Below are 24,110 nucleotides of genomic sequence, written 5' to 3'. Positions count from 1 at the left end.
CTAATATACTAAGTAACGAGTTTTTAAAATGAGAAAAATTAAATTACTGACTTATGTAAACACTGATCTGTAACAGTTCCTGAAGAAATCTTTTCAAAGAAAACCAATAAAATGCACCTAAGCCATTAAAAAAATCTTTTCATATATAATTGGCACTTTTCTTTACTGAATCTGGTACTTTTTCCTGGAGGACATATAACTGAATACTGTCTTGGAATCATTAAACTGTTAAAAATAGGCAAGATTAGCAAATTACCTCCGGGAATTCTTGAGAATATATGTATATGTAATGCTATTTCTGAATTCACTATATACTGGGACACAAAGAAAATAATCAATCTATATTTTAATAGTTCAGTAACCTTTTATGATAAAGGACAGACTAGTGTATATAAATTTAAAAACAAAATAGCTAGTTTTAAATTCATGAATATGTAATAGTAATAGTTCTTAAAAATCATCACATAAATTTAATTAGTTTACATTTTTATACCACAAATTCTCCTAAATAAGCCCAAACTACTGGCAATGATAATTAAAATAAAACAAGTTGCAAGAAGAACAGAAATGTCACTTTGTCTTTAAAATGTAAACTTTTAACTAATAATTGGCTATTTTTTCTAATTTAGTTTATTATCTTGTTATTTCACACCTGGACAATGGGAAGTGTCTGTGTGTGTCTGTGTGTGTGTGTGTGCGTTCTGAGGCTTCGGGTGGGCTCTGAAGGCACAGGTCTGTTTCTTACATTAAAACAAAAATAAACAAGTCCATAGATGTACAGAAAACACATTTAATTATAAAATACCAACTTTTAAAATGTGATTGTCCATATTGGGTAGATACTGCTGCAATGGCAATGTGCACTCTTACCAATGACGGCCAATTTTCCAGCTGTAAAACAGTCTCCTTTTTCTATTTCACCCTTCATTTCCTGTATTGCTGAGATCACATTCTACTGAAACAGTACTCACAACTGTTTTCTGATTTTCAAATGATACATCTGTGCCTAATGGTGGCGGCTTATACAAAAAGACTGCACACCCATTGAAGAAAACGGTGATAGTTTTACAAGTAACACCTAAATATAAAAACAAAAATTAATCATGCATTTGGGCCTTTAAGTATTAGAAAAATGAATTCTCACTGAGAAATTCCTCACAAATAGAAACCTACTTTAAAGAGGAGGAGTATATGCATTATAGTTCCATGTTTTAAATTTTTAAAATTTTAGAGAGAAAGGTGATATTCTTCAGCAAAATATTTCTATACAATTCAATGAACTAGACCTTAATTTTCTTTCTAAACATTAAACCTGTACAATAACTATTCTTTTCTTCATTATGATTGTACATTCTTATAAAGTATTATATACAATTAAATAAATCTATGTTATACTTCTAGCTTTATTAACACCACATCATATGTATAAAAAATTGCAAGAAATGAAGTCAATGACAAAATAAAATGGCTTACAATATCCTTGAACCTAAATAATAAGTTGTAGAATTTTCATGTCCATGATGGAAAATAATTCTAAAAACAAAAAGGCTTTGCGTTTCTTAGGAGAACCCCACAAAATATACCATATTGAATACTCAACCAAATTTAAGTATCAACTAAAAATGTGAACAATGAGATTCACTGCACAAGCTTTGTTTTCAAAGGACTCTGATTTTGAGCTTGGCTATATAAAGAGAAACTATTTCTGGCCAGAGTATAAGCATTTAAGTGACAGTTGAATAAACTAAATGGCCTCACAATATAGTTTCTTCAGTACATAATTTGTGTTAGCCATTAGTATTTTACTCAAAATGTGTGTTTGAAAAACATGAATTCTAATTGAACTAAGCATTTATAGATTTACAGGAAGACTAATTAGGTAGGTACTACCACGATTAATGTTTTTAGAAAATTTAAAGGTATATATGGTTTGGGGAAAAAAATTCTCACATTCACCACAGAGTAGAAAGGGGAACAATTCATTATTTGTATCTTCTGGTCAAAAAGTACATGCATAACCAATTAAATAATCTTTTAAACATAAAAACACAGTGAATAAAAAAGGTTCAACAAGTAAAAGCTGTGAAAAGATTAATTTTGCCTATTCTAGCCAATATTTACGCTCCTATTACATTTTTGGATTTATGTATTTATTTCTTCAGTGGGTATTTTATTATTTTGTCATTACAAATTAAGACATCATTCTCTGGGTTTAAATGCATTAAGATTAATAAGCTCTCTTGATACATGTGCCAAAATACACACAATGAAAATCACACATTATGTAATAATACATACATATATGTGTGTGTGTGTTCATCTAGGATTTCTTTTTATTGAATTATAATTGATGTACAACTTATATTAGTTTCAGATGTACAAGAGTAATTTGATATTTTTAAACATTATGAAATGATCACAATAGGTCGTTACCATCTGTCTCCATACAAAGTTATTACAATACTATTTTTTTAATTTACTTTTTTTTTTTAGAAAGATCAGGGGCTGAGGGAGAGGGAGAGAAAGAATCTTAAGCAGGCTTCAGGATCAGCACAGAGCCCAACTCAGGGCTCAATCTCACGACGCTGAGATCACTACCTGAGCCAATTCAAGAGTCGGATGCTTAACCAACCAAGCCACCCAGGCGCCCTTATGATATTATTGACTATATATCTTATGCTGTAAATTACATCCCTGTGACCTATTTTATAACTGGAAATTTGTACCTTTTGCTCTCCTTCATCTATTTTGCCTGTCTGCTCACTTACTCCCCTCTGTCAACCACCAGTTTGTTCTCTGTATCCGTCTGTTTGTTTTGTTTTGTTTCATTTTTCTGGCTTTTTTAGATTCTATTTGTAAGTGAAATCATATATAATTTGCCTTTATCTGACCTATGTCATTTGGCATAATACCATCTAGGTCCATTTATGCTGTCACAAATAGTAAGATTTCATTCTTTTTATTGCACTGGATATATAAGCCACATTTTCTTTATCCATTCACCTACCAATTGACCCTTGGGTTACTTTCATATCTTATTTTAAATAATGCTGCAATAAACACAGGGGTACATACATCCTTTTCAATTAGTGTTTTTGTTTTCTTCAGATAAATACCCAGAAATACCCAGAGGTAGAATTACTAGATCATACGGTAGTCCTAGTTTTAATTTTTTGAGGAAACACCATACTGTTTTCCATAGTGGCTGCACCAGTCTGTATTCTGACCAATAGTGCATGAGAGTTTCCTTTTCTCCAAATCCTCACCAATAATTGTTATTTCTTCTTTTTGATAATAGCCATTCTGAGGGGTGTGAGGTGGTATCTCATTATGGTTTTGATTTGCATTTCCCTGATGATGAGTGATGGTAAGCATCTTTTCATTTGTCTGCTGGCCATCTGGATGTCTTCTTTTGAAAAAATGTCTATGAGATCCTCTGTCTGTCTTTTAATCAGGTTGTTTGCTTTTGTTGTTGTTGTTATTGAGTTGTATAAGTTCTTTATATAGTTTGGATACTGACTCCTTATTGGCCATCTCATTTCCAAGTATCTTCTTCCATGCAGTAGTTTTCCTTTCCATTTGTTGATGGTTTCCTTCACTGTACAAAAAAGCTTTTTAGTTTGACGTAGTCCCTTTGTCTATTTTTGCTTTTGTTTCCCTGGTCTGAAGAGACAGATCCAAAAAAATATTATTAAGGCTGCTGTCAAAGAGCTTACTGTCTATGTTTTCTTCTAGGAGTTTTATGGTTTCTGGTCTTGCATTTAAGTCTTTAACACATTTTGAGTTTACTGTTGTGTATGGTGTAAGAAAGTGGTCCAATTTCATTCTTTTGCATGTAGCTGTCCACTTTTCACAGCACCATTTATTGAAGAGACTGTCTTTTCTCGATTGAATGTTCTTGCCTCCTTTATTGTAGATTAATCGAGCATATAAATGTGGGTTTAGTTCTGGGCTCTCTTTGGTGCAACTGTAAAAGGATTCTTAATTTCCCTTTCTCATAGTTTGCTGTTAGTACAGAGAAATGCAAAAGATTTCTGTATATTAATTTTGTATCCTGCAATTTCCAAATTTGTTTTAGTTCCAATAGTTTTTTGGTGGAGTTCCAATACTATGTTGAATAAAAGTGGTGAGAATGAACATCCGTACTATGTTCCTGATCTTAGAAGAAAAGTTTTAGATTTTTATTGTTGAGTATTATGTTAGCTGTGGCTTTGTCATATATGGCCTTTATTATGTTGAGGTATATTCCCTCTATACCTACTTTGGTTAGAGCTTTTATCATAAATGGACGTTGAATTTTATCGGATGTTTTCCTTCTATTTTTGAGATGGTCATATATTTTTTTATCCTTCATTTTGTTAAAGTCATGTGTCACGCTGATTGGTTTGTGGGTGTTGAACAAACATTGCATTCCTGGAATGAATCCCACTTAGTCAGGGTGTATGATCCTTTTAATATATTGCTGAATTAAGTTTGATATTTTGTCGAGGACTTTTGTATCTATGTTCATTAGGGATATTGACTTGTAATTTTCTTTTTTGTAGTGTCTTTGTCTGGTTTTAATATAAGGATAATGCTGGGCTCATAAAATGAGTTTGGAAGTGTTCTTTCCTCTTCAATTTTTTTCAATAATTTGAGAAGGATAAGTACTAACTCTTTAAATTTTTGGTAAAATTCACCTATGAAGTCGTCTGGACCTGGACCTTTGCTGGGAGTTTTTTGATTACTGATTTAATCTCATTACTAGCAATTGGTCTATTTTCTATTCAGATTTTCTATTTATTCAAGACTCAGTCTTGAAGATTATAGGTTTCTAGGAATTTATCCATTACTTCTAGGTTGTCTAATTTGCTGGTGTATAATTGTTCATAATATCCTCTTATGATCCTTTGTATTTCTGTGGTGTCCATGTAATTTCTCTTCTATCATTTCTGATTTTGTTGGGCTCTCTTTTTTCTTGATGAATCTAGTTAAAGGCCTGTTGATTTTGCTGATCTTTTCAAAGAACCAGCTCTCAGTTTCACCGATCATTTCTATTGCTTTTTTAGTCTCTATTCCACTTATTTTTGTCCTGCTCTTTATTATTTTCTTCCTTCTAAGAACTTTGAGCTTTGTTTTCTCTTTTTCTAGTTCCCTTAAATATAAAGGTAGATTGTTTGAGATTTTGATTTTTTTTTTTTTAAGATTTTATTTATTTGACAGAGAGAGACACAGCAAGAGAGGGAACACAAGCAGGCGGAGAGGGAGAAGCAGGCTTCCCGCTGAGCAGGGAGCCTGATGTGGGGCTCAATCCCAGGACCCTGGGACCATGACCTGACCCGAAGGCAAATGCTTAACAACTGAGCCACCCAGGTGCCCCATGAGATTTTGACTGTTTCTCAAGGTAGGCCTGTATCTGTATAACTACGAACTTCCCTTTTACAACTGTTTTTGCAGCATTCCAAAAATTTTGGAAGATCGTGTTTCCATTTTTATTTATCTCAAGGTATTTTTTTAATTTCTCTTTTGGATTTCTTCTTTGATCCATTGGTTGTTAAGTAGCATGTTTTTAAATCTTCACATATTTGTGAATTTTCCACTTTTCTTCTTGTAACTGATTTCTAGTTTCATATTTTTTTTGTCAGAAAAGATGCCTGATATAATTTCAATCTTCTCAAATTTATTAAGATTTGTTTTGTGACCTTGCATGTCATCTATTCTGGAGAATGTCCCATGTGCATTTAAAAAGAATGTGTATTGTGCTGTTTTGGGATGGAATACATATCTGTATATACCTGTTAAGTCCATCTGATCTATTTAAGGCCAAGTTACCTTATTGATTTTCTATCTGGATGATCTATCCATTGATCTAAGCGAGGTATTAAAGTCCCCTACTATTATTATATTACTATTTCTCCCTTTACTACCGTTAATATTTGCTTTATATATTTAGGTGCTGCTATGATGGGTTTACAATGCTGTTTTTTTTGATCCCATTATGTAATGCCCTTTTTTGTCTTTTGTTACTGTCTTTGTTTTAAAGTCTATTTTGTCTGAGATAAGTATTACTGTTCCAGCTTTCTTTTCATTTTCATTCTCATGGAATGTCTTTTTCTATCCCTTCACTTTTAGCCTGTAAGCATTTTTAGATTTTAAGTGAGTCTCTTATAGGTAGCATATACAAGGGTCTTGTTTTTTTATCCAGCCCCTCTATGTCTTTTGATTATAGAATTTAATTCACTTACATTGAAAGGAATTATTGATAGGTATGTACTTATTGCCATTTTGTTAACTGTTTTCTGGCTGTTTTTGTAGTTTCTCTCTGATCCTTTTTTATTCTCTTTCCCTCTTCCCCTGTGGTTTATTTTCTTTAGTGTTAAGTTTAGATTCCTTTTTCTTTTCCTTTCTGTATTTACCATAATTTTTTTATGTGTGTGATTACCGTGAAGTTCACATATAACATATATATATAACAGTCTCTTTTAAGTTGATGGTAACTTAATTTTGAACGTATTTCAAATCTTGATACTTTTACTCACACCCTCCATGTTTTAGATGTTTGATGACACATATCTTTTTATTTTATGTTCCCTTAATTATTGTATTTTAAATTAACTTTACTAATTTTGTCTTTCACCCTTAACACTTCCACTATAAGAGGCTTATCTACTACCTCTATTATTTATTTACCTTTACTTCTGAGATTTTTATTTTCATGTTTTATTAATTAATGCCTTTCCTTTTTAGCTTAGAAAAGTCCCTTTAGCATTTCTTGTAAGGCCAGTTTAGTGGTAATGAACTTCCTTAGCTTTTGCTTACTTGGAAAACTCTTCAACTCTCCTTCAATTCTGAATGATAACCTTGTTGGGGAGAGTATTCTTGGTGGCAGTTTTTTTCCTTTCAGTGTTTTGAATGTTATTCCACTTCTTTCTGCCCTTTGCAATTTCTGCTGAAAAATCTGCTGATAACCTTATTGGGTTTCCCTTATATGTAATTTTTTTTCTCTTGAGGCTTTTAAGATTCTCTATCTTTACCTTTATCATATTTTAATTATAATTGGTCTTGGTGTATTTACCTTTGGGTTCATCTTATTTGGAACTCTGGACCTGCATGTCTGTTTCCTTCTCTAGATTAGGGAAGTTTTCAGCCATTATTTCTTCAACTAATTTTTCTAGCCCTTTACTTCCTCTTCTCCTTCTGAGGGCCCTAGAATGGAAATGTTATTCCACTTGATGCTGTCCCAGAGGTCCCTCAAGGTATCTCGTCTTTTAATTCTATTTTCATTTTGCTGCTCTGAGTGTTTTCCATTGCTGTCTTACAGCTCACTGATTCATGCCTCTAATTCATCCATTCTGCTACTGAAACCCCTAGAGTATATTTTAGTTCAGTTATAACTTAACGTTTGGTACTTTCTTATATTTTCTACCTCTTTGTTAAAGTTCTCACTGTGTTCATCCATTCTTTTCTCAAAATTGGTGAGCATCTTTATGGCCATTGCCTTGAACTCTTAATCAGGTAGACTGCTTATCTCCATTTCTTTAAGGTCTTTTTTTCTGGGATTTGCTTTGTTCTTTGGTTTGGAATCTGTCTTCTCATTTTGCCTGTCTCTCTGTGTTTATCTATATGCATTAGGTACAATAGCTACTTCTTTCAGTCTTGAGGTAGTGGGCTTGTATAAGAGCTGCTTCATGTGGCCGAAAAACACAGTCTTCCTTGGTTACAGACTCAGGCCCTCTATGGACATCCCTCATGTGAACTGCATGTCCTAGCTGTCTATAATAGGGATGCACCTGCTGTATGGGATAGGTGACACTCAGGGTACTCACCCAGCCCAGTTTTGGCTTGGTAGCTCTGTAAATAGGGCAGGGTTGGAATGTTCACCTGATCCAGCTGCAGCTTGTCTGCTACATTAGGAGGGTGGAGCTCAGGGAACCTGACCACACGTTTACATCTTGGCTGCTAAATGGGAAGGATGGAGCTCAGGAAGCTTGCCCATCCTAACTGTGGCTAGATCTCTGCACAGGGTGGGTGGGGTGCAGAGTATGTGTCCAGCCTGGTTACAGGGCAGGATGGGCAGAGCATGCCCTCTGGTGCTAGCAGGCTGGAGGAAGGGCATGGAAAATGGCACACCCTGATTCTGTCACCAGCAAGTTAGGATAAGACTACAAAAATGGTGCCCACCAGGGCTTTTGTCCCTGGATAAAACCCTGCAGGCTCCTGCCTCTCTAGCAGCCACTTTAAAATTACTAAGTGGGTCTTCTGTGCTTATGGTCTGGGTGCCTTTCATTCTGTTGCTTTTGTGCTGGATCTCAGGATGAGTGGGTTTGCACATGAACCCTTTAAGAGTGGAATCTCTGTTCCCTATAATTCTGTGTTTCTCTTGGTCTTAATCCCTATCAATTTTCAAAACCAGATGTTTGGAGATCTTGTCTTTCCAGTGCCAGTCCTCTGAGTCAGAATGCCTGTTGTGGGACTCAACCCCTTCGCTCGTTGAAGAAGTGCTCTTTGTTTATGGAATCCTTCCCAATTGTGGAGCTATCATGTCTGGGGTAAGATCATGGACAAGGCCATGTCTCTGCCTTTTCTACCCTACTCCATGTATCTCTTTTGTCCCTTGTTATGGGGTGCTGTGTTCAGTGCTAAGATCCTTTTCTTCAGAAATTATTCTACATGTAGCTATAAATTTGTTGTGTTTATGGGAGGAGATGTGTTTAGGGTCCTCCTGTGCCACCATCTTGAAACCTCTACCTCCATTTTTAATTTAAATATATAATTTTAGGTTGTTTTTAAATTTTTAAATATTAACTCTTACAAAATAGATATATTGGTCTATTTCCTCAATCTTCATTGTTATTTATTGTTTAACCAAGACTATCTAAGACAGACTACCAAAACCAAAAAGGGTTAAACATCATAGCTAACCTTTTAAACTATAAAAACATTTCTTACAACATGCTTTAGAGCCAAAGGATACTTCCTACCTCAGCTCTAAGTGCTTTCCAAAGCCCAGGTACCTAGATGACAATCATTCCAGAGAGTTTCTCAGAATTGTCCTTTAGCTTTTTGTTAGACATTCAAAAAAAATTTTGAGAGAAGTTGTTTAAAAAAAGTGTATGTGATTTTATGAAAGCTAAAATGTTATTCTCTTCTATTTTAGACTGAGGCTTACAACTCATTAAAGTCTTTCATAACTTGCTGTGATAAATGATCTCTGCTTCAGAACTACAGGACAGCCCAACAGCACGGACTGAACATTACAAAACTTAAGTAAGTAACAGTGATCTCTGCTTCAGAACTACAGGATAGCCCAACAGCACGGACTGAACATTACAAAACTTAAGTAAGTAACAGCAAGATCTTTTTCTCTTGACATCATAAATTTAATCTAAAGTTATGAAGAAATCACCACTTACTTATGGCTACTAGCATATGGGCCATCTTGATGTTATTATAAATCCAGCAAGCTCCTTTAGCTCCACATTCATTAATATCCCACAGAATACATGTGCTGTCTATTGTGACACCAAATATAATTGGTCCAGGTATTGTGCCTAGAAGAATTATATGTGAAATACACAATCAGTAAAGATTACAGTCTATAGTTAACAGGTTTTTATATACATGGTTATAAATATATTTTATGTAAATAAGACTAGGAACTAATCTGTCCATATACAGATCAATCAGGTCATGTGCAAGTAAAAGTGATAGAAAGAAATATAGATAAAACATTCTAAAATAATTAAATAATTATATATTTCTAATCAACTCATAAAGTTATTTTAATAATAAATCTGGCATATATTGGGTTAACACTTAGCTAAGTAAATATTTTAATCCACTGCTTTTCTAATTTTTCTAATTTAATGACTATGCCTTTGAAATTAGCTGTTCTACTTTTTTTAAAGATTTATTTATTTGAGAGAGAGAGAGTGAACATAGGGAAGGAGAGAGGGAAAGAAAAACTTTAGCAGACTCTTCACTAAGCTCAGAGCCCGACACGGGGCTTGATCTCATGACCCTGAAATCATGACCTGAGCCAATATCAAGAATTGGATACTTAACCAACTGTACCACCCAGGGGCCCTAGCTATTCTACTTTTTAAAAATCGAAATTATTGATGTGTTATGTGTATGTGCATGTGCATGCATGAGAGTGCACATGTGTATGCGCACACACACACACAGGCACACACATTCATACCAACATGAATACTATCTCAAACATACCCACTCCCTCGCATGAAGTCATGAGGTAATAAACTTTCACATATTTAAGGAGTTTCCAACTGTTACAAATCAAATACATTTCTTAGACAAAGATTTCAACTACATCCAGCCCGTTCTTTCATGACCTGCAGCATGATACAGAGTCAAAGGAGCACTGGACTGAGAGTAAGGATATCATTTTCCTAGTTTATTTTTCACCACGAATTGTTTAACTATGGGCAAATCCCTAAATCTCTCAGAGCCTTAATTTATTCATCTGAAAATTGGAAAGCTAGTCCAAGTGATCTCTAATGTCCCTGCTTCTGGTTTTTGTTTTTATAAATGATCTCAGTATTATCTGTATAATATTGTGGGTATAATCATATACACATATAATTATGTATATAATACAGTATTTCTGTCCTTCTACTTCTTTCTACATCTGGAATCTTATAAAAATTTCCATAAAGTCTTTCAACAATTCTCAACTAGCCACAATATCTATGCCAAAGTTTCATTTAAATACTTTAACTCATTATTTTTCATTTCTAATACAATATAATTATGTCCCAAATGGAGATAAATGCTGGGAAGAAAAGGAATTACCACAGCTATAAATAAGATTTCATCATAATTTATATTGGTAATGGGCTTTACATGAATAGAAAAAAATTTACGTATTTCACTATGCTCTATTTTTAAACGTGTGTTCATGATCTTATGTTGTACTTTAAATAAATATAACACACTCTTTAAAGTTACATTTGTAACAGAATTGGAAACAACAGTTAACCAATTAGGTAGGTGAAAAGTGAAGTCATTATTTTCTTATATGATATATAAATAATACTATATCTTGAATATTAGAAAACAGCTTTCTTCAATGACAATTAGGCAGTTTTCCATGGTATTTAAATTAATTATTTTCTTGGCACATAATGTAAGTGAGTAAACCAATAACACTAATGAACAAAAATAACCAACAGTCACCAATGAATTAAGAAAAAGAGCATACCTAATAATCGAAGCAGCATAAACTGTATTCCCAATGCTAGGGACCGCTGCCTGTAATGAACACACCTGGAGATATCAAATACATATTAAACCAAAAGTGTTGTATCGTATATTTGCTCTTTGAGCAAATTTATTTTTATACCAGCTTAGCATTTCTAGATTAAAATAAATGTTATGTGCATTAAATAAACTATTTGTAACAGCTTATATACAGTTCAACCTTTCTGTAATTATAAAAGAAGAAAAATAATATGTGAACAAAAAACACTACAAATATAAGTAACACCAAAAAGGGACAAATAAAGTTTAACAAATGTATTGAATATGTACGAACTGTAACAAATGTAAAAAAGAAAGGACATTTATTAATAAGACTTATTTTTAACTATCCCTTAAGTCACAAGCAAATAATTCCTACTCTAACTTACTAACTTTGAGATAGAAGTCATATCTATGGGATAAGGTACAAATCTGGGTCAATGTAAAATAGTTGCTGAGGCTCAATCTGATTTTAGGTAACGGTTATCAAAGATGAATAAAACATGACGCTGGCACCCAAGAATTAGATAGGAGATAAAAGAGATCAACATGTAGCTGAAAGGTAATGCAGATAATTTTTCAAAAATGAAGTTTTAAAAAAGCATTTTCTTAATTCTCTAAACAACTCCAATGTCCACGTAGGATAATGTTAACAGACTATTTAGTACTTCTAGACAGAATCTCTAAAATTTCCAATTGACAAAAAAGTGTGTGAAAAGATAGTATCAGGGAACAAAAACTGAAGAGTAAAAAAGCTAGAATTTGTTAGGAAAGACATAGAAAGGCTGATGAACTTATGACAGCGCAGACAGAAAATAGTTTTATCAAGTGATGTAGAAGGAGAAAGAGCAACTTGAAGCTCAAAACACTGTTAAGAGCCAGGTGACAGCTAGCTTCTCATCCAGCAGAGCACTGTTTACAGGAAAGCTGAATATCACAGCACCTACTACATAAGGTAGAATTCTGTCATTCTGATTCTGACATATGTGGAATGCACTGCATTTCCATCATACTCAAACACAGTCCAACAGCTTCAACTGAAGGGTCATGAAAGAGGCAGAGAAACTAAAGTCAAGTATATTCCAGGTAGGCAACATCAAGACATTTTCACATACATAATCATATTTAAACCTCATTCATCTGGGGATCAATGAAACAGGTTTTCCACGCCACGGAACTAATGATCTTAAAAGAACCGAATTAGTATTGGAACTAGCGGTCAATAGAAACCCCAAATGAACCCTTGAGTCCATTTTCTTTTCACCCAACATGTCTTAGGGATGGCAAATTTCACAATATAATATATACCTTAGGATGGACACAGTTATAGGAGTACCAGCCATAAATGTAAAGATAATTGTAGCAAAAAAAATGCCAAGAAAAACGGGTAACTTTGCACATCGATTTTCACATTTTCCAGCTTTAGCTTCAAAATCAAAATTTGCCAAAGTAGGTGTCATTTCTATATTCCTTTCAATACAGGAACAGTTGTAATATACCTAGAAATATTAGACAAGAAAATATTGAAAGCACTTATCTTGAAAATATTTAAAGATTATTTATTTATTTATTTGAGAGAGAGAGAGAGAGCAAACAGGGGGAGGGACAGAAGGAGAGGGAGAAAGAGAATCCTCAAACAGACTCCCTGCTGAGCACAGAGCCCAACACAGGGCTCCATCCCAGAACTCTGGAATCATGACCTGGGCCGAAATCCAGAGTCAGCCACTTACCCAACTGGGCCACCCAGGTGCCACTCTTGAAAACATATTTTATCATTTTAAGTTATGTGATCTCTAGACATGGCAAACATTTTACACAGTCTTAATCTATACACAACAAATAATGCTGAGAAAGAATAATTAACTTTTAAGAAATTAAGTGAAAATAAGGGGCCATATTTATGGCCTGTATTTGAGTTTTGTGTTCATTGTTTCAAATTGTAACCTACTATTGACTCATGACTTATAATATAAATTGACAAGAATACAGCAATTACCAGATCTCACATTCTAGACTACTTTTAATGGCTCATAACTGTTCAAATAGTTTTCCATTAAAGAAGGCAAAGAAGCATGTAGAGTGACAATCTCACTCTCCACATTAGTTTGAAAGGATGAACATTGTAATTTTAACAAGTGCCACAGTCAAATCAACTAATACATCACAAGTCTCTAGGAAAAAAAAATACTACTTTCAACTAAATTACTATAACTTTCTGAACTTTTTGTAATTGTTTTACTAAAAGCAAAAGCAAACTATATGCCTTCTAAGATGACATATTTATAACAATAAAAAATAGAAGTTATTACTTCATTATCCTGAAAGCTATTTTATATGTAAATATAAAATATTAACTATTTAATATATACATACATATAAATTAATAATATAAAGTGTTGGAAGGTAACACGTTAAAAGATCACAAGTCTCACTTTTATAGGAAAAGAATTGAGAGTTTAGGAAGTTCGTAAGGCATAATTATTTTTTAAAGGTCTTTTACACCTCAATTCTATCCTTACTATAAATCTTTTTACAAGTTTAAGGCCTCAATAAAGTTAGAGTAAAGCCAAAGAAATCAAAGGGAGATGGTCCTTTTATTATTCTGAAGGCCAGAAACCTTTTTTCAGTGCTAAAGCTAATCCAAGGCCACTGGTATTGATTCAGGACATCCAAATACACGGATGACACTCCCACAATGGAATATTACATGCTCAGCAATGGGATATATCAAATAATGAAGAAATGTAGCCTTTTAAATTTTTAAAATAAAAGTATTTTCTATCTCGATGTAATTTTACACCTCTCTTACATAAAAACGTATACAATTTTGCTTGCACTATAACTATACCTAGCTGTCAGTCAATATCTGTTTTGTTGTTTGGGTCACTAGTGTGAAATATAAGACTAATATTTCTGTGAACAAATGTACATAAGTATTTACTATACTATTATCAATGCATTTTGCCTATTTGAAATATGCCATTAGGAAAAAAAAAATCCTGTGAAAAAATGAGTTGTTACGTGGACTAAATGGACATGAAGAAGCCAGGACAAATAGAAAATATGAAGTCAAAATATTTGTTTTTCCTAAACAATCCCTAGAAGACAATTTGCTAGTTAAGATGGCAATTACAGTATTTGGAGAAAAATATAAATATCAAATTAATCATATCAAAATAACCAATACCATTTAAAATGTGCTCTGGCTATTAGATTTTTTTTTTCTTTTTTTGGGAGGAGGTTTCCATATACAGGATAGTATTTGTGTCTAACGTTTTCAGTTATGTGAGTAAAACCCTACAAATATCTCCTTGTGATCTTTTCCTAAGTAGAGTCAGTCAGTAATAATTATTAATCATATTTTATACACAAGAAAATAATACCTACATACACCTGCCTCTCAAAGGAACAGTTAGCTACCTTACTGGTAGTTCTGATTCTATAATGTGCATCATGCTCATTTGTGGAATTCGATTCCTTGTAACTGACACAAACACCTAATTTTCTCAACCTGTTTTGAAACTAAAGCAATCCCAGATGTCTACCGGTTTGAAGGCATGATAAACTTCAGACTTGAGAGCTCAAAAATCTTCCTGATGTCTTTTATTTTTCATAGGCACCTAACGGTAATGATCTAATTAGTTTTATCCCAAGGATTAAAACTGCACATATGGCATCCAAGTCTATTAGGCCTACTATGATTCACCACAGACATTTTTTTTCTGTCATATTTTTTAGTGTTCTTAGATGATCATTTAAAAAATCTATAACCTAGGTAATATGAAAAAATGTACATTGTTTCTCATATTCTCACACTTCTTGCAGGAAGATCAAATCCTAGTATGTTCAAACTTCTACTGTATTTATTGCACATAAAATTATTAAAGATATGCATATATATGTACATGCACATACATAGATTTATGTATGTATTTATGAACATACAAATGTATATAACCACAGACACACAAACACATCCATGTTGGTTTTAGAAGAAATCTGAAGTAATTTTGTGGATCGTTTCAATTATCTATTTCTACTTATTTACAAAGAAATCTTTTCTTGCAATCTTAAACTTCTCTTTATATGGGAAAATGAATGTCATTTCATTATTCTACATTTCAAATATTCAAGATTGTGCTGTTTTGTCATGTAATTCTTATATATCTTATTCATTGTGATCTCTTATATCATAGTATATATTTCCCTCAGGTCTTCTTAAAGTTATCACATTATCTATTAATGCATAACATATGTACTACAAATAATCTGAATGTTATTTTTTCCCCAAACTCTTAAATTTAGCCAAGATGAAATCCAACAAAATTCTATTGGATTCTCTTAAACCATTTAATTGTTAAAAAAATCATATATAGGTAAACTAATATGCATTCTAATCTAGAATTAAAAGTAAATTTGTATTTGAGAATTAATGATTTGGGTATTTTAAAATGAATCCATGGTGCATCATATCAAAGCAATAAATATTTATTATGCTTCCATTATACACATAGTATTTAGTAATAGAAGTTCTTGGACTTCTGGGGCATAAAGTATGGCTGAGAAAAAAATAAAAAATATAAAAATGTAAATAATATTTCACTACTGTAACGGAAGTAATGTTACAAAGATGGATGTGAATAACTGCAAAATTGATTTTTCCACATTCAATGCATCTGAGATATAAAGGAAGAAGAGTCTTTTTCAGCTGGAGTGCTCAGGTGCTTAAAAAAAAAAAAAAATATATATATATATATATATACACACACACATAATTAAAGTAAAGTAAGAACGCTTTGCATGAGCTCTACCCTCTTAACAAATTTAAAGCTTACATTATTGTTGATAAAAGTTACAATGTTGTACAGCAGATCTCTAGAATTTATTCATCTAACTTGACTGAAACTTTACCTCTGGCTTCTGAATGGAGGAGGTAGGAGAGCAAGGGAAGAAGAAGCACTACATAATTCCACTGGAGGAATAAAGATGGCCATCCATACTTATACAAACACACTGCCTCATTAAAGTAAAGTAGAAGACACAAGTTACCTTTAGATGTCTTTTTGAAATATAATTTCTACAACCTGCAAAGCAGGGAGAAAAATACTGGATTCCATCTCCTCCACAGACAGGATAATAATATGATCGCAAGCAATTACAATTGGTATTACAGGGAGCGGTCAAGTTTCCCAGTTTTCCTGTCCTGTGAACAAGAATGAAATAAGGGCAAATTATCTATGTTATAACTTTTAATGAACAGTTCAGTAGCATTGCTATATCTTGCCATTCAGTCAATCTACTCGCTCAACACGTATTTAGTTACTGAAAGAATAAAACAAATAAAATGTCTGCCTTTTCACATAGAATTTAATTTCTTATGGGAGAGAGAGGTAGTATAAACAATACTTATATATGTCTGTGATAAGAAAAATAGGCAGAGTAAGCAAATAAAACAAGGTTTCTCATTTGGCACTAGATTATTCTTTCAAGGGGTGGCAGGGAGGGGCTTGATGATTTTGTGGATTGTAGGATGCTTAGCAGCATCCCTGGTCTCTACACACTAGATTTCTGTAGCAACCCTCAGTTATGACAACCAAAATGTCTGCAGACATCAAAAAATCTCCCTGGGGCGTGGGCAAAATTTTAAACCTAGAAGCATGAATAAAATAATGGTATTCAACATACTCATTTTATCAGTGGAAAAACTAGGGCCCAGAGAGATTAAGTTACTTTTCTGTCTTTGCCAAATATTCCCGGTTCCCAGGCTCAGTTCTGTTCCATGCTGCTTCTTAATAGGATGCAATATCTTGGATAAAATAAAGCGTTACCTTAAGCAAAGACACTTCTCCAGTCCCTATTTATTCATTCATTCAACCAATAAACATTGAGCAAATGCTGGACCCTATGCTAGGTATCAGGAATACCTGCCACAGGCTGCTGCTAGATTTCTTTTTCAAGCACTGTTTTACTCACAAAAGAAAGCATTATGGTCTACTTACAACTAGCTTACAATATAAATAGAGAAGTACAGCGACTAGAAAAATACTACCCCTTCAATTCTAGAAACAACCTCTACACAAACATTTTTAAATTTAAATTTTCCAATGTATAATTCTCACGTTATGAATAAGTGACTACTGAGAACATGAAAATATAAGACAGTATGATGCAAACTTCAGTAGAAACAGAGAAATATAGCATATATTCCTTTTTCAAACCTATATAAGCCACTTAACCCTATATGTTTTATAAGGATTTTCTGCATGAGGTAAAGGGGAACCTGTTATTAGGAAAATAGCTAATGCTTGCAAAGTTTATTAAATGGTCTTAATATATACATAGTATTTTAAAAATATATAAAATATTTTAAATTTTAAAATTTTTGAATATTTAAAAAATATATACATGTATATAAATGCACACTTTCATATATATGAGTAACACATTTATCACAAGTAGAATTTAAATGCTAATTTCTTATTTGAATCCAAACTATCCTCTAATTATTCTTCTACCATAAGCAAAGATTTCCCTAAACCTATTACAACATCCTAATAGGTATGTTTCTTTAAGGCGCTGTTTCAGATAAGCAAAGAAATTCTAGCTAGAGATGGATAGAGAAAAAATACTGTGTGTACTTACTACAATATTTCATATTTTATGAAGTTCTAAGTATAAAGTAAAACACAAATCACCACCACCAACAGATTACCAAAACAGACCCAAACTGCCTAAAGATTGTCAAGGCAATAAAAGAACCATGGGACGTTTTAATAACTAACAGATTCTAGAAATGACAGTCTCTTTTCAATTGCTGTGTCCATATTAAGCATTTAAGAATGAAATTATATAAAATACTATAAATACTAATAATATCCCCTGAAATAATCAGTATTGTTGATCTTAAGTTTTTTATATATACTGTTTAACAGGGTTTTAAATGAACTTATCAATAAGCCTAACTTAGTACATAGTCAAAAAAGCTGTTTTTAACCACCTGTGATTACATGGCAAGGGCAAAGACTCTTTGCATCACTCTACTAGAAACTACATTTTCATAACTTCTTTCTTCCACTAAGCTTCTTAGTCTAGTCTTCTTTCCATATACTACTTTTTCTTATACATGTGTTTCTTGGATGAGGCTACACTGACTAAGCTGCCCATGCTATGTACATTTTAATATGCAGCACGCAGAGCTAAAATTGAGAATTTGGGGCCACAGAGAAAAACAAAAAAACAATCTGACAATGTCTCACTTCCTTTGTGACATTAAACTCTATCTCTATTTATATCTACACACTCACACCCCTCAAACTGGCACCTTCTCACTTGTCTTCCTTCCTGTCCATAGGCTAAAGACAACTTATTTGGTAGTAACTCATGTTTAAGGTTAAAAAATAGCAAACAGATTCATATCTACATCATTCATTTTTCAAGGTGATTAACTAGTGTTAAACTATCCAGAACTTTCTAAAAGGAACATACAAAAAAACAAGTGGTTTCTCGGGATATGTTTGGGTAAAGTTTGTTGGTGTGCACGTCAGGTCTGCAGAGCTTACCTCCACCCACATTCAACATTTCCAGATACTTTTTTATTTACAGACACATGACCTAAGTCCCATTCAAACTGGTTCCTGAAGACCTAGCCTTTATTTTCTAGCATTTATGGCTAACATATTCCCTTTGCCTTTCTCTCTACTCAAAGCTCTTTTTATCCTTAAAGGATATGTAAGCCCATACCCTTCCTGAATCTTATTAAAGGAAACTGAGAAGCTCTCCTTCTTTTGAATTTCATAGCCCTTTGTATGTCTCTCATTACCTAATGCATTGTTCATTTACCATTTTGTTTCCCAATCTCTCCTGCTGCATTGTAAACTCCTTTAGAGCAGAGATTTTGTCCTAAAGGTCAGCCAGAGGATGTGGTCAACAAATGTTGAATAAATGTAGTGGAACTGAACTTAACATTGCTTCAGAATGCTCAGCGTCTCATGTAACAGAATGACAGAAATGCATAGCACCTGCAAATCATAATTGTTATGGGCAAACTCATCCAAACAAAGTACATTCTATTTAGGTTCTCTGAATGCCATATTCTACAAAACTGTGGAGTCCTTGACCTGGATGGAGTACCAGCTCCCTCATCAGCCTCAGACACATGCAATGAAACATTAAAGCAACAATGCAGGCTATAAATGCACCACTGGGCAACGCCCTCCTGCCTGATCCCCTAACTCATGGTTTAGGATTCCAAAACAAAACAAACATGGCAAAGAAATAAAATGATCACATCACTTATAGGTTAAAAACATGTTTACTGGTCAGAACAAAAAGTCATTTATTTCTCTACAATAAACATGAACTCCTACAGTAGAAACAAAAATAAATAAATAAATAAATAAAGTAGAAACAATAATCATTAGTATAACCTAGGACTAGCTTCATTTTAATTTCTCTCCTAGACTATTTTCAACCCACCTAATACATGAATTTCATCATAGGGAGTCACCTCCATTTTTAAAGACTTAAATCAATAGCAATATAAAATGTAAAATTCTCCCTAGGATGTGAATCCCTTCAGAGCAAAGACTCTGTTATATTCAACTCTGTATCCTTGAACGTAGTACCCAGGATAGAACAGGTGCTCCTTAATTGTTCTCTGAATAAATACCCAACATTTAATAAGATGTAAATTATTTAAGTGAAGAAACAAAACAAAACAAACCTACATATTTTTTAGAGGAAAAAGTCTTCCAATTGGGATGGGTTAGCTCAGTGATGGGTATTAAGGAGGGCACGTATTGCATGGAGCACTGGGTGTTTTACAAAAACAATGAATCATGGAACACTACATCTAAAATGAATGATGTACTGTATGGTGACTAAGATAACAAAACAAAAAATGAAAAATAATAAAATAAAATATAGCCAGTCTTTCATTATTTGATTCAAGAAAGCATATACTTCGAAATATGCACATCGTTTATAACCCTGATATTAATACCAAAAAGCACTGAAATATATTTACCCATTATACAATTCAGACACACCGGCAAATGGCTCATTTTCACAGTTGGCATAAACAAATACAAAACTCAGTGCAAACGCAACTAAAGATGTGAGCAAAGCAAACTTCATTGAATTTTTACATGTCATTTTGAGTTTTGAAACAAGGACACCACCTAAAATCTGACCAAGAGCGGCTCCAGGAATTAAAACAGCCCCTGATGAGAAAGAAGACACAGAGTGAGAAAACATACAAGTGTACTCAGTTACTCATATGACAATTGGAAAACATCAAAAACAACCACAGTATTGTTTTAACGAATACTATCATGCAATTTAGAAACCTATAAATAAAATAGTGGTTATGTCAAGAGATTAATAAAATTAATGTGTTGGATATTAAGATGAGCAAATATTCTCTTTAGTTACACAGCCTCTGTAATTCTCATTCATACAACAGACTAATGTCAGAAAATCAGAAACTTGTATGAAAATCAGTATAGTTTAAATTTTAAAAAGTGGGCTATCCAAAATGATACACTATTCTAATAAACATTTAATGTGGTAAAGTAAAATTATTAAACTCAAACAAAAAGGAAAATGGTTTACCTGCAAGGGTGGCTGCAAAGCTGGAAGACAATCCAAATTGATTTTCTATAAATTTAGGTAAAAATGTAGCAAACCCAGTAGTAATTAAGGCTTCTGAAGCAGTTGAAAAAACTAAACACATAAAGACAGTATTCCGCATCAAATTCTAAGGAAAAAACATAGTTCATCAAATGAATAACTATGATTATACTGCAAAATATAGCATTAGAATAGCAGCATGATAAAATGACTAATTTTTAATAAATACAATTATCTATAAAATTTCAGCATTTTCTCCAGTACAAAAGCATAACTATGGAATATTAATAGCTTTATATATACTATGTTGAGAACATTTATATGTGCAACACCTAGAGAACTGACAGGTGATTCATCAGGAGGGTGATAGTGCCTTATCATATGCAGGGACTGGGTAAAGGATTTTCAAAGCCAGCTTGGAAAGATTCCCTTCCCCAGTCTACTATAAATCTCCATACATTAAATCTACCCCTTGTCTGATTTATTTTACTGTGTTTTGAATTTCCATGTCTAGTAAATGAAGAACTCAACTACAAGCACAGAGGAGAATGGTCTCTAAGTTATCAAATTTATATTGTTCCATAAGTAAAGGACTCAATAGTTAAGAACATTAGGTAGTTATAATTTTAAATATGGATTGCTGGACTTCTCAGAATCTTTTTCATTTATCCGGGAGACTATAGAGATTAATAAATCCAATTTATCTAACCATAAAGTAAAGCCAAATTATAGTTCTGGAATATTAAATGCAAAAAATTTCAATCAAACAAAATACACACATGTACACACCCACACACAGGAATGATGAAGGGGCAAGATAGAGAGTTAGAAGTCAGATCCAGATGATCTAACATAAGAATAACAATAGCGACAAAAGGAGGAAAAGTACCTGAATGAAAACATTCACTATTTTTTAAAAATAATAATAGCAGAAAATATTTAAATCTTCATATTAAAAAAGATAATGGATTTCTGTCAAGGATTAATGAAAAAACACATATAGTGAGGTAAAACCTAACAAACTGCCTGAAATTAAAGATAAATGAAAAAATGTATGGATTTGTAAATGGAGATAAAAAAGAATCACACTAACATGAAACTTCTCAACTACAACACATTTAAGTAGAAAAGAGCAATATAACACCCACAGACTTCTGGGACTAAAAGAATATGATCCGCAAGTGTCCATCTAGTCAAAATATCATTTAGTATTCAAGGATACTCAGATGGTATCCTGCCTGAGGAAAACTAGCAATAAAATACCGTACCCAGAGAGATCTGACTGAGAATTGAGACGTCAAAGCACGAAACCGTAGGAATAAAAAAAAGCAGCAGGGAGTAATAACCCTTGATAGCAATATACATAAGAATTTATAAAATAAATAAAATTTTTATGAAAGAAAACAGTAGTTGGAACAATCTCAGCAAAACACAAGAATTTGCCTGCATGGGAGAGAACAGAGAGTTGAAAGGTGGGATAAACGGAGTTAGAACATTTTAAGTTTTCATTTGACGGGGAAAATAAAAATAATTGAAAAGTAAATAATTTCAAATCTTGAAAAGGTAAAATTATAAACTCCTGTATGTATAAAACTTTTATGATGCTAAATGGAAAGAACGTTTTTCTGAGGAGTACAACAGAACAGACCAGAACACTTGTTTCTTCAACCTCAAATTCAAACCAAGTAACCACTAACTGCCACTTCTTTCACAACGGAAAAATACTGGTTTGACATTCTCAAATATATATTTACAATTCAGTGATAACTGATCGATCCATTACATGAGGGAAATGGCAAGGAATAATGATTGGCTATAGCGCTAATGAGGAACCACTGAATAATGATATTTGATATCAATAAGTTAACTCATGTTCTTTTAACCGTTCTACCCTGGAATAGTTCTCATTTACTCAAAGCATAATAAAATTAAATCTGAAGTCATTTATTTATAAGAGCTGGAACTATAGTAAATAGGCAAACAAAAATGCATCATGAAAATATTTGTGTGTATATATGTATATATTTATTCATGTATATATGTAATATATACATATATCTACCTATCTATATGTGCAGGAGGGTGTGTGTGGGGGGGGTGTGGGTGTGTGTGTTTACAGTGTTATTTTACCTTTAGAGCAGCTGGAAAATCTTTCAAACTTGTTCCAAAATTCTCCTCTGTGTGTTTTAAGGAACTATGCCTTTCCTGATGAGTCTGGCAAATTCTTTCACTATGAATTTTTGCTGTACCTAAAAAAATAGTAAATGGACTTGCTCTATCACTTCATTCTTCATTTTTTTAAACGCTTACATTTTAACTGACACACACTTCTACAAATATATAAATTCTGTAACGTAAGAAGCCAGTTCCTCTTTATCAACCAAATTGCACAAATTATCTGTCTGTAATTTGTCTGTCCTGAGAGCTAGTATTATTCCTATTAGCTAAAGAACTTCCAATCAGTCTAGAAATTAAAATGAGACAATTTTGTTCCAATGACATATTTATCCCTTTATTTACAAATATCTCCTAAATTCTTTTCTTCCTTTAAAATGGATCGCTTTTTCCTCCATCATCCATTATATATTAAACGAAGTATGTTTGAGGCTCTTTCCTTTACATTCTTTTATTCTAACATGCTTTGCAAATGAAACATTTACCATGTATTACCATGACCCTTTGATTTTTAATAATGGCACTGTCAATAAATCTGAGAAAACAGTCAATATATGGAATTATAAGTTGGATGGCCCAGGGTAGAAAGAAATCAATGAGTCCACCTATTTCTACTCTGTCAACTTTTCTTCTGCCCATTCCAAAAAGTTAATCATCTATCCTGTTACACATAACAATAGGAACAACTATTTAACTAATTTCTGCCTACAGAAAAATACTTCGACAGGTAACGTATTTGAACTACATGGTTATATAGAAGCAAAATTTTACAGAGAAAGGAATGGATATTCTTTTCTCTTAATCTTTTCTTTTTTAGGCAAACTAATATTGAAATATGGTGAAAATGAGCGCTGTGAATTGTGTAAGACTGTTGAATCACAGACCTGTATCTCTGAAACAAATAATACATTATATGTTAAAAAAAAAAAAAAAAAAGAAGCCTATGGCCCTAGCAGCCTGATGGCAGTGCATCTCTTCTGCTCTCGGAAAAAAAAAAAGAAGAAAAAGAAGATAGCAGGAAGGGAAGAATGAAGGGGGGGAAATCGGAGGGGGAGACGAATCAT

The 24,110-nt window shown here is 33.0% G+C and overlaps 1 protein-coding gene across 1 annotated transcript in view; it reads right to left on the bottom strand.

Annotated features, from left to right (window-relative positions):
• Positions 1–776: 776 nt before the first annotated feature.
• Positions 777–24,110, bottom strand: part of SLCO4C1 (solute carrier organic anion transporter family member 4C1) — a 60,238-nt gene continuing 36,904 nt past the window's right edge. Inside the window, exons 6-13 of the mRNA XM_006727796.3 lie at positions 23,002–23,120; positions 20,854–20,998; positions 20,267–20,462; positions 16,291–16,444; positions 12,550–12,740; positions 11,204–11,268; positions 9,393–9,530; positions 777–1,078 (exon numbers count right to left, since the gene is read on the bottom strand). Of these exons, the coding sequence (XP_006727859.1) occupies positions 918–1,078; positions 9,393–9,530; positions 11,204–11,268; positions 12,550–12,740; positions 16,291–16,444; positions 20,267–20,462; positions 20,854–20,998; positions 23,002–23,120 (1,169 nt within the window). The 3' untranslated portion in view covers positions 777–917. The remainder of the gene's footprint in view (positions 1,079–9,392; positions 9,531–11,203; positions 11,269–12,549; positions 12,741–16,290; positions 16,445–20,266; positions 20,463–20,853; positions 20,999–23,001; positions 23,121–24,110) is intronic.

The sequence above is a fragment of the Leptonychotes weddellii genome, chromosome 7 (genome assembly GCF_054177405.1).
Source record: "Leptonychotes weddellii isolate Sample4059 chromosome 7, ASM5417740v2, whole genome shotgun sequence".
In the NCBI taxonomy this organism is placed as follows: domain Eukaryota; kingdom Metazoa; phylum Chordata; class Mammalia; order Carnivora; family Phocidae; genus Leptonychotes; species Leptonychotes weddellii.
Note: the sequence above shows the minus strand (reverse complement) of the source record. Positions and strands in the feature narration are given on the sequence as shown.